Source organism: Salmo salar, chromosome ssa26 (assembly GCF_905237065.1).
Source record: "Salmo salar chromosome ssa26, Ssal_v3.1, whole genome shotgun sequence".
NCBI lineage: Eukaryota > Metazoa > Chordata > Actinopteri > Salmoniformes > Salmonidae > Salmo > Salmo salar.
This window is the reverse complement of record NC_059467.1, coordinates 1,946,473-1,958,675: the sequence shown is the minus strand read 5'-3', so window position 1 is coordinate 1,958,675 and position 12,203 is coordinate 1,946,473. Positions and strand designations below refer to the sequence as shown.

Sequence of the window (12,203 nt, the reverse complement as noted above, 5' to 3'; positions counted from 1 at the left end):
ATTGACAAGATCCTCCCGTGTAGTTCTGGCCTGATTCCTCACCGTTCCCATGATCATTGCAACTCCACGAGGTGGGATCTTGCATGGAGCCCCAGGCCAAGGGAGATTGACAGTTCTTTTGTGTTTCCTCCATTTGCGAATAATCGCACCAACTGTTGTCACCTCACCAAGCTGCTTGGCGATGGTCTTGTAGCCCATTCCAGCGTTGTGTAGATCTACAATCTTGTCCCTGACATCCTTGGAGAGCTCTTTGGTCTTGGCCATGGTGGAGAGTTTGGAATCTGATTGATTGATTGCTTCTGTGGACAGGTGTCTTTTATACAGGTAACAAGCTGAGATTAGGAGCACTCCCTTTAAGAGTGTGCTCCTAATCTCAGCTCGTTACCTGTATAAAAGACACCTGGGAGCCTGAAATCTTTCTGATTGAGAGGGGGTCAAATACTTACTTCCCTCATTAAAATGCAAATCAATTTATAACATTTCTGACATGTGTTTTTCTGGATTTTTTTGTTGTTATTCTGTCTCTCACTGTTCAAATAAACCTACCATTAAAATTATAGACTGATCATTTCTTTGTTAGTGGGCAAACGTACAAAATCAGCAGGGGATCAAATACTTTTTTCCCCTCACTGTATAAAAATGCCCTGGTGCCCATTATTTTGGCTAACATGGCTAGAAGAAGAGATCTCATTGACTTTGAAATAGTGGTCTCAAAGGAGCATAGGGGTTTAAAGGGTGTGTGTCTCTCAGTCACCAGACCTCAACCCAGTTGAACACTTATGGGAGATTCTGGAGCGGCGCCTGAGACCGCGTTTTCCACCGCCTTCAACAAAACACCAAATTATGGAATTTCTTATGGAAGAATGAGGTTGCATCCCTCCAGTAGAGTTCCACATACTTGTAGAATTTATGCTAAGGCGCATTGAAGCTGTACTGGCGGTTTGTGGTGGCACAATGCCCTATTAAGACACTTCACATTGGGCACAAACGTCAGTTCAATGTCTAGTTTTGATTTACATTTGGTGAAGTTGTCAACTAAAGTGAATTCAATGTGAAATCAACCCAGAAAATTCACGTCATTGGATTTAGGTTAAAAGTCCAGGTGGAAAAAAAAAATACGCAATGCCCTTACGTTGATGACTTTTTGCAAATCCAATTAGCTTTCCACGTTGATTCAATGTCATCACATACTGTTGATTTTTGGTGTTGAAATGACGTGAAAAAACATTGATTCAACAAGTTTTTGGCCAGTTGGTTTATGTTGGTGTTTCCTTTATTATGGTAGTTACATGTAGCTAGTCCATGAGATTGTGCAGTTCCAAAAATACTTGTATGAGTTACCAGGCATGGGAAAAGATCAATAGAGCGATGCTGAGTTCTAATGTGAGATGTGTAGACTTCCATACCCCTCGTACTTCTCGGTCCGTCACTTTCAATTACAACAGTTAGACATGCCTATGGACTAGCTGCTTTGGGACTGTGCCAACACACATACACACACACACACTTGGAAATAAACAGAATTTTAACGGATCAGCAAATGCTAATAGTAACAAATACCTGTATATTATCTAGCCTTTCTCATTTGATGTGTTTACTTAATGATGTGAATTACACCAGTGTACAGCTCCATTCCCAGCGGATCGGCCCCTTCCTCCCAGGGGGATTTGGGCCTCTTGTGATAGAACATGATGACTCTTTGAGCAAAACCCTCATCACACACCCGTCACCCGCCTCCACCAGTCTGTGTTCTCCTCTCTAATGTGACATGGGTAACCCACAACAGTGTCAGCCATACCCCCAAACCTAGGCCCTCTAATCCTGACACTGTCTCTATCACACAGTCAATAAGCTCACTATCAAACACACAGCAGCCATTCTTGTGATGGGTATCTTATCTCTGAAGTGTCTGTTTTCCCTGTAGTGGTGTGGAAAAATATGGAAATAGAAAAAAAACAGCTATTTTTTTTCTTATAAACTTTGCTTAGGCTGAATACATTACTTTTCGCTTGGCATCCTTTAACTTTCGCCTTTTAAGTGTTGTAGTTTGTGATTCGTTTTTTCTTTTAATTTGGTAATGGCTGTTTATCCCTTTAGGCTAAGTGTCTGATGGTGTTTATTCATTTGTTTAATTATTTTCCTGTACATCTGCATAAACGGCTGAGAATTCAGTCAGGAACCAGGGCTAGTTCTCTGTCGCAGGCAACAAAGCAGTATTGTTGCAGCTTTACCAGATCTGCATCGGATTGGAGTCTCTCTGTCACACAAAGGCACTCCTTCATCTCGTGCACAAAAATGGAGTAGCAACAGAGTGATTGACACGTTGCATTACAACTGAAGTCAAGGCCTGTCTGCTTAATTGCAGCTCCACGCGTTATCGGCTGTTTTTCGTGGGCTCTCTCTTTCAGTTTTTTTTCTCTCAAATTAAAGCGATTGTGGAACGTTAATCATACCTCATCTAGGTCGCTTGGGTTCAGTCTCTTTTTTACTCTTTGTTCTCTTGAGGCTGTTGTTTGTAAAACTTTCGACTTGTAATCTACAGGGAAATCATAGAAGGGAAAAGTGGATGGAAGCGTAATAATGAACGAAGTGGAATAACAACTGAATTAGTGCAGTACTCCTGCTGATTTAAAAGAGGTTGAACTCTGTGAAAAGAGGTACAAGCCACACGGATGTGTCAAAGAGCTCCGTCACTCTAGACCTCTAGCACTGGTGTAACGCAGTTTCTCTGGAACCCTGCAAGGTCCAAGTTCGCCCAAAGCCTAACATTTCACAAAGCTATACACGGTGTAGCTACCAATTGATGTTTTAGAATATACAACAGTCCTGTATAGACTAGATTAACCTGCATGACATGAGTCGTCCTCGTGCTCTCTCCCAACTTGGACAAAAAGTTGTAAAAGCAATCTATGAATGGCAAATAATACAGTCCATCCTAATTTTTTCCCCTTCCATTATGGATTGTACTATAACTATATACCATATTTAGCTGCTATTTATAAACTTTTTTATTAAAATTACTTTTTTTTGTGTAGAAATGTTTTCACCATGTCCTGTAGGTCCAGGTTGCAGGCCCAACTGTTTTTTTTATAGAGTATTGCCAACCCAGACAGTGCTTCCTGAGACATTGTGCATTATATGTCCATTGCGCTGCACACAATTTAAACTTAGTCCTGAATGATGCATGCCAAGATGTACCAGAGATAAAGGACTGTTGATATTGCAACCACACAACTCAAACGCCGGTTAGCCAGTATGAGCAAAATCGCAAACCGCTTTCTTTGTTCAAGCTCTTAAGAACTGTTGTCCACTAAAGATGGTAATCTGTTTGCATCTGCCAATATATTGGCCGTCCAGTATCCAAATGACCTGCCCCCAGAACTTCCTATATAGTTAATCTCTTTCCGTAATGTGTTGAGGCCGGCAGTTAACCTGTTGTGGTATAGGGGGCAGTATTTTCACGGCCGGATAAAAAAACGTACCCGATTTTAATCTGGTTATTACTCCAGCCCAGAAACTAGAATATGCATATAATTAGTAGATTTGGATAGAAAACACTCTAAAGTTTCTAAAAATGTTTGAATGGTGTCTGTGAGTATAACAGAACTCATGTGGCAGGCCAAAACCTGAGAAGATTCCATACAGGAAGTGCCCTGTCTGACAATTTGTTATCCTTCTGTTGCATCTTTATCGAAAATATAGCATCTCTGCTGTAACGTGACATTTTCTAAGGCTTCCATTGGCTCTCAGAAGGCGCCAGAAAGTGGAATGACGTGTCTCCTGTCTCTGGGCGAAGAACAGCAGGAGTATTTGTTAGTGGTCAGGCTGGGAACAGTGACACTGGAGATGCGCGTTCATGAGAATTCTCCATTTTTTTTCTTTCAGCCTTTGAATGAATACAACGTCGTCCGGTTGGAATATTATCGCTATTTTACGAGAAAAATAGCATAAAAATTGATTTTAAACAGCGTTTGACATGCTTCGAAGTACGGTAATGGAATATTTTGACATTTTTGGTCACGAAATGCGCTCGCGCGTTACCCTTCGGATAGTGACTTGAACGCACAAACAAAACAGAGCTATTTGGATATAACTATGGATTATTTGGAACCAAAACAACATTTGTTGTTGAAGTAGAAGTCCTGGGAGTGCATTCTGATGAAGAACAGCAAAGGTAATCCAATTTTTCTTATAGTAAATCTGAGTTTGGTGAGGGCCAAACTTGGTGGGTGTCAAATTAGCTAGCCGTGATGGCCGGGCTATGTGCTTTCGCCGAAAAGCTATTTTAAAATCTGACACCGCGATTGCATAAAGGAGTTCTGTATCTATAATTCTTAAAAAATTGTTATGTATTTTGTGAACGTTAATCATGAGTAATTTAGTAAATTTACCGGAAGTTTGCGGTGGGTATGCTAGTTCTGAACATCACATGCTAATGTAAAAGGCTGGTTTTTTATATAAATATGAACTTGATTGAACAAAACATGCATGTATTGTATAACATAATGTCCTAGGAGTGTCATCTGATGAAGATCATCAAAGGTTAGTGCTGCATTTAGCTGTGGTTTTGGTTTTTGTGACATATGCTTGCTTTGAAAATGGCTGTGTGATTATTTTTGGCAGGGTACTCTCCTGACATAATCTAATGTTTTGCTTTCGCTGTAAAGCCTTTTTGAAATCGGACAATGTGGTTAGATTAACGAGAGTCTTGTCTTTAAAATGGTGTAAAATAGTCATGTGTTTGAGAAATTGAAGTTATAGCATTTTTGAGGTATTTGAGGTCTCACTTTTTTTCAGCCAGAGCCTGCAAAGCCACGATTCAGCTTTTTGCCGCCTTCTGAGAGCCCATGGGAGCCGTAGGAAGTGTCACGTAACAGCAGAGATCCCCTGTAATGGATAGAGATAATCAAGAAGGGCAAGAAATTGTCAGACAGGGCACTTTCTGCATGGAATCTTCTCAGGTTTTGGCCTGCCAAATGAGTTCTGTTATACTCACAGACACCATTCAAACAGTTTTAGAAACTTTGGAGTGTTTTCTATCCAAAGCTAATAATTATATGCATATTCTAGTTTCTGGGCAGGAGTAATAATCAGATTAAATCGGGTACGTTTTTTATCCAGCTGTGAAAATACTGCCCCCTAGCCATAACAGGTTAATAAGTAAAGTTTTGATCCAATGTACTTAATTTTATCTATTTTAGTAACATATAGTTCAGTAATTATAACGTTTCCTCAACATTGAATGTTGGTTCATCAAATGTGGTGAGCTTTAGATATTTTCCATTGCCAAATACTCAAGATCCATTTTTAGATTGAGCTTTGATTTGGTGTAACATTGTAGGGTAATTACAGTAATAATGTTGTCACACCCTGACCTTAGAGATCCTTTTTATTCTCTATTTTGGTTAGGTCAGGGTGTGACTTAGGGTGGGTACTCTAGTTTTGTATTTCTATGTTGGCCTGATATGGTTCCCAATCAGAGGCAGCTGTATATCGCTGTCTCTGATTGGGGATCATATTTAGGCAGCCTTTTCCCACCTGTTGTTTGTGGGATCTTATTTTGAGTCAGTGCGTGTAGCACCTCTGTTGTCACGGTTTGTTGGTTGTTTTTTTTGGGGGGGGGTGTAAAGTTTCACTAAAATAAAATGTGGAACTCAGAGCACACTGCGCCTTGGTCCTTCTCTACACACAATCATGACAGAAGGTCCCACCACCAACGGACCAAGCAACGTGCCCAGGAGGAGCAGGGATCCTGGGCCTGGGAGGAAAGCCAGGAGTGGAGGACATCCTGGACTTGGGAGGAAATAATGTCAGGAGACAAAAGCCTGCCATGGAAACAGGCGGAAGCAGCGAAGGAGGAACGACGATGACGCCAGGGTGCACGGCCAGGACGCAAGCCCAAAAGACAGCCCAAATGTTTTTTTGGGGGGGGGGCACACGGAGTGGTCGGCTGAGCCGAGGGGTGAACCAGAGCCAGTCAGGGAGTCGAGTGAGGAACTCGACGAAAGATTCCGGAGAGAGGTGTTGGCGTTGAGAGCGCTGCAGAGCGGGCGTGCTGAGGAGCGTGACACCAGTCCGGTGTCATATGCACCAGTTTCACGCATCTGGCCTCCAGTGCGCCTCCCCAGTCCGGTACGTCCTGTGTCTCCTCCACGCACTCGCCCTGAGGTGTGTGTCACCGTTCCGGTACAATGTGTGCCGGTTCTACGCACCGTGTCTCCGGTGCGCCTCCACAGCCCAGTGCGTCCTGTGCCAGCCCCCCGCATTTGCCGTGCGAAGGTGGTCATCTGTCCAGGACGCATTGTGCCAGCTCTATGCTCCAGACCTCCAGTGCGCCTCCGCGGTCCAGTACATCCTGCACCGGCTCTACGCGCTGCATCTACGGTGCGCCTCCACAGTCCAGTACGTCCTGTGCCTCCTCCCCGAACTCGCCCTGAAGTGCGTGTCACTAGTCCGGTGCCACCTGTACCGGCCCCACGCATCAGGTCTCTAGTGCCCCTCCCCAGTTCAGTACGTCCTGTGCCTGCTCCTCGCACTCGCCCTGAAGTGCGTGTCACCAGTCTGGCGCCACCTGTTCCAGCTCCACGCACCAGGCCTCCAGTGCGCCTCCACAGTCCAGAGCTTCCGGCGACGGTTCCCGGTCCAGAGCTTCCGGCGACGGTTCCCGGTCCAGAGCTTCCGGCGACGGTTCCCGGTCCAGAGCTTCCGGCGACGGTTCCCGGTCCAGAGCTTCCGGAGACGGTTCCCGGTCCAGAGCTTCCGGCGACGGTTCCCGGTCCAGAGCTTCCGGCGACGGTTCCCGGTCCAGAGCTTCCGGCGACGGTCCCCGGTCCGGAACCCCCGGCGACGGCCCACGGTCCCGAGTCCCCGGCGACGAACTCAGAGCACGCTGCGCCTTGGTCCTTCTCTACACACAATTGTGACAACTGTAGTATCTACTTTTGCACGAAGTATCTTTTAATTGGTGCTGCATTGCTATCCTATAATAGATAGATAGATATACAAAGCCTCCAGTGCACAATGGAACTAGCATAGCTCCTAGGGGACATGTCCCGTGCAGGACATGACTCCTTAGTAACAAAAACACACAGACAATAATTATCTGATTAGCAGCAGGGTGACTAATTGGCTGATTGTACTGTCAAAAGGACCTTGTTAGCAAGCCTTCGCGCCAGGGTCATGGACTATTTTGTGCACAGAGCACAGCAGACTGCTAAGGTCTCTCTCCGGCTTGTTGAGCACTGCTCCCCTACACTCCCCCACATCGTCCCCCCAGCCTGCTGTTGAGCGCCCCGTGACATCTGCTTCATGCGTGTCCATCCTGTGATACATCCCCCCCTCCCTCCTCCCCACTGCAGATGTTGTGGTCCTGGGGTTCTGTCTGAACGCCGAGCCCTTTTGATGTAGGGATGAAACGGAATGGAGGGAGCCACTGTGTGGGACCCCAGTGATGGAGGCAGGGAGGAGGAGTGTGCTGGGGAGAGGGGGGAGGGAGTTGGGGGTGTTGTTTTGACGTAGCTCATTAGAATTTCAATCAGGCCTGAGCTTTTGGGGCCTGGCTGGGAGGGACTCCCCCTGCTTTTCCACAGCCCTGGCCTAGTCTCCCCTGGGAGGGAGTGGTGGAGAGGTAGAACGGTATTACCAGGAGCTGGCCTGGACTGGCCTGGTCTGGCTGGAGACTGACATTTTTCCTGTTCTCCACTCTTCCTCATTGGACCTGCTGTTTGTATGGGCCCTGTTACTTCTCTATACCTTACTAACTACACACTTTCATTTGCAACCATGTACAGTGGTTACCACTTTATCCAGTCGTTTTTAGGGTGACTTCATAAAATTCGCAGAATAAATGATGATTTTATGAAGGCTCAACACCACGTTGAAATGGCCGGTGTCAGTAAACCTCGGCAAAAAGGCGTAATTAAATTGTTGCCAGCAACTCAGTTACAGTCACCAACGCTCTGGATAACATGAAAACAGCCTAACCAGCTATGCTGGGGCAAGTAAAATGGTCAGAGTGTGGTGTTCTCTCATTTATGTCTGGAAGTAGCTAGCAAGCTAGCTAACTTTAGCCAGTTAGCTTGGGTGCTTGACTGCCGTTGTGAGGTCAGAATGCTTGGATCAACCCTACTCCTCGGCCAGAGCATCCAGTGCGCTCTGAACGCCCGAGAGCGAAACGCTAGGAATTTATGTATGGACAATCTGACAACATTCTGAATTTACAAATGCGCACTATGAGCGCACTCTGGCACTCCAGAGTGAATTTACAAATGCACCCTTAGTCATGGCATCACTTTCATTTTACTAAAGTGAAGAGGCTACTACTGTGTATATCCAGTTTGTCTTGGTTTTCATTGTGATTTTATTGTAGTACAGAGGAGCCAATTACAAAATGCTCCTCATGGTTATGGAAGTGGACTCCCACTTCTATTATCAGCTCCTGGACAGCACTGCCACAGAGGCAATCAAAGGTTTAATGGGAAAGTAAGTGGGAGGAAGGCGTGTGTGTGTTATTTAGATGAAGCGGTGATTAGTGGTTAAAGATCAAAGAGGAAAACAAAGGCGGATTTCAAACAGGCCCGGGAAACTTGGCAACACACCCCATAACTTCTCTGATAATACTGTGATCTATAAATGTTTTCCATAGTTACATATTTATTTGAAGATTATTCATTGAAATAATAATTTGGCCCTAACAAGCACTTGAGAGAACCGGTTTCTTTTTCTCGTCTTTATTTTCCAGCTCCATTGAGCTGTAAGCCCTGGGATTTCGGAGGCCATTAGAGAGAGAGAGAGGTTTTTTGTGTCTAAGGAATGATATGCAGGTTGCCTCTTTCTTCTTATGTTTTATTTTTATGGTAAATTGGGGATAGGAACTGGATAATTAGCCACATTTTCAAGGTTTAGGATTTTAACCCACCTATTGAATCACTACTTGAAGTGGCAATTGTTTTCCTCTCCCTGTTTGTACAGATATTTATTCATAGAGTTATTGTCTCTTAAGGTCTCAGTCAGGGACTTGGTTTAACTGCATTATAAAGAGACAGCGTCTAACTTCTTTAACCTGTTATGGCTAGGGGGCAGTATTTTCACGGCTGGATAAAAAACGTACCCGATTTAAACTGATTATTACTCCTGCCCAGAAACTAGAATATGCATATAATTATTAGCTTTGGATAGAAAACACTCCAAAGTTTCTAAAACTGTTTGAATGGTGTCTGTGAGTATAACAGAACTCAAATGGCAGGTCAAAACCTGAGAGATTCCTTTACAGGAAGTGGCCTGTCTGACCATTTATTGTCTTTCTTTGACATCTCATTCCATTACAAAGGATCTCTGCGGTAACGTGACACTTCCCACGGCTCCAATAGGCTCTCAGAGCCCGGGAAAAACCTGAAAGTCTTCATTCCAGCCCCAGGCTGAAACACATTATCGCCTTTGTCAAGTGGCCGATCAAGGGACTGGCCGCCCCTGTCTTTGTGTTTTTTCCTCTGTTTACCGAAAAGGAGATTCCCGGTCAGAATATGATCGCTTTTTTACGAGATAAATTGCATAAAAATTGATTTTAAACAGCGGTTGACATGCTTCGAAGTACGGTAATGGAATATTTAGAATTTTTTTGTCACGAAATGCGCCATACGCGCGACCCTGATTTACCATTTCGGATAGTTTCTGGAACGCACGAACAAAATGCCGCTATTCGGATATAACGATGGATTATTTTGGACCAAACCAACATTTGTTATTAAAGTAGCAGTCCTGGGAGTGCATTCTGACGAAGACAACAAAAGGTAATCAAACTTTTGTAATAGTAAATCTGATTTTGGTGAAGGCTAAACTTGCCGGGTGTCTAAATAGCTAGCCCGTGATGGCTGGGCTATGTACTTAGAATATTGCAAAATGTGCTTTCACCAAAAAGCTATTTTAAAATCGGACATATCGAGTGCATAGAGGAGTTCTGTATCTATAATTCTTAAAATAATTGTTATGCTTTTTGTGAACGTTTATCGTGAGTAATTTAGTAAATTGTTAGTAAATTCCCCAGAAGTTTGCGGGGGGTATGCTAGTTCTGAACGTCACATGCTAATGTAAAAAGCTGTTTATTGATATAAATATGAACTTGATTGAACAAAACATGCATGTATTGTATAACATAATGTCCTAGGTGTGTCATCTGATGAAGATCAGAGGTTAGTGCTGCATTTAGCTGTCTTCTGGGTTTTTGTGACATTATATGCTAGCTTTAAAAATGGGTGTCTGATTATTTCTGGCTTGGTACTCTGCTGACATAATCTAATGTTTTGCTTTCGTTGTAAAGCCTTTTTGAAATCGGACAGTGTGGTTAGATTAACGAGAGTCTTGTCTTTAAAATGCTGTAAAATAGTCATATGTTTGAAAAATGGAAGTTTTCGGATTTTAGAGGAATTTGTATTTCGCGCCACACCCATCATTGGATATTGGAGCAGGTGTTCCGCTAGCGGAACGTCTAGATGTAAGAGGTTAAACAACCAGCTATTTATCACAATGAGAGAATGGGACAGTGTAAATGAAGTGATGAATATAACAAATAGGCCACTGAATAGAAATAGGGTGGATGTCACGTCCTGACCAATATTTAGGTATTATTTGTATTATATTTGGTCAGGACGTGGCAGAGGTATATTTGTTTTGTATTATGGGGTTTTGTGTGTGGTGTAGTGGGGTGTGTTAGTTTTGGTATAGGTTCTAGGTTTGTTTTTCTATGTGTAGTTTTGGGTGCTGGACTCTCAATTGGAGGCAGGTGTTTCTAGTTGCCTCTGATTGGGAGTCCTATAAGTAGGTGTGTGTTTGTTTGGTAGGTTGTGGGTAGTTGTATTTTGCACTGCGTTTATTCTGCATGTAAAACTGTCACTAGTCTTTATTTGTTTTCTTGTTTTTTCTCCGTGTTCACATTCATTTAATAAATTAAGATGATGAGCACTAACTCCTCTGCGTATTGGTCCACGTTCTCCGACGATGATTTCGCTATATCGTCTGACGACGAAGATTGCTGTGACAGTGGAGTAGAAATGCATTGCATTGTAATCATATTACTGTGTAAGGTCATATGCCATATGACATATTAATTATATTTCTAAGTAAGTAATTATATTTCTTTAAATTACTGGGCACAGGGCACAGAGCTAACCTTGTCGTTTGGGCCCACAGAGCTAGCCTTGTCGATCAGGCAATGATCATCTCCAGAATCATTTTTGGATTTTTTGTCATCTCAGGAGAAAAGAAAACCACTCCATCAGAAGAACTATTTGCAATTTATATAATTCTACATATGATAAATAATACATCTGGGGGCTGTTTCCTGGACACAGATTAAGCCTAGTCCTGGAAAAAATGTTTGTAGATTCTCCACTGAGTTTGCTTTTTAGTCCGGGACTAGGCTTAATCTGTCTTCAGGAAACTGCCCCATCATGTCCTATATGAGAAATCTTCTAGTCTTTTGACCCCAGTTTGAGCCACGTTGATTAGTGCTTGTGTTGTTTGTTCTGTGTTCAGGGTTGGGTGTTGGAGGGGATACCTCAGACACGAGAGGAGGCCCTCTCCCTACAGGAGGCTGGAGTTGCCCCAAATCATGTTGGTTAGTGCCTCAGTTTACCTCAGTTATCCATTTATGTTTGGTTATTTCCATGTTATGTTTGTACGTGCGTGCATTTGTGTGAGTGAGCGTGTGTGTGTATTGAAGGAACTGTTTATGTGTGTGTTTTCTGTCAGTGTTGCTGGAGGCACCCGATGCAGTGCTGATTGAACGGAGTCAGGGCAAGAGAATAGACCCTGTCACAGGAGGTAAGATGACGTGGAGATGGAGAACACTGGAGATGTATTCCAGAGTGCCCGATTCTACCAAGGGGAGGGGGGTGAAAGTGATACAGAGAGACATTCCTTTTTTTATAATTCACATCATAACCACAAACCCACATCCATATTGAACCTGGCTTTCAAGGAGCGGGACACTAATCCGCACGCTTATAAGAAATCCCGCTATGCCCTCAGACAGACAAATCATTTAAGTGGCAAAGCGTCAATACAAGACTAAGATTGAATCCTGCTACACCGTCTCTGATGCTCGTCGGATGTGGCAGGGCTTGCAAACTATTACGGACTACCGCGAGCTGCCCAGTGACGCGAGCCTACCAGATGAGCTAAATGCCTTTTATGCCCGCTTTGAGGCA

The 12,203-nt window shown here is 43.7% G+C and overlaps 1 protein-coding gene across 6 annotated transcripts in view; it reads left to right on the top strand.

Moving 5' to 3' along the window:
- The window catches only part of ak8 (adenylate kinase 8), an 81,006-nt gene that overhangs the window by 22,076 nt on the left and 46,727 nt on the right, over positions 1–12,203 (top strand). For all 6 annotated transcript variants that reach the window (XM_014174828.1, XM_014174826.1, XM_014174825.1 and 3 more), the window contains 2 exons: positions 11,530–11,611; positions 11,746–11,817. In XM_014174828.1, the coding sequence (XP_014030303.1) occupies positions 11,530–11,611; positions 11,746–11,817 (154 nt within the window). The remainder of the gene's footprint in view (positions 1–11,529; positions 11,612–11,745; positions 11,818–12,203) is intronic.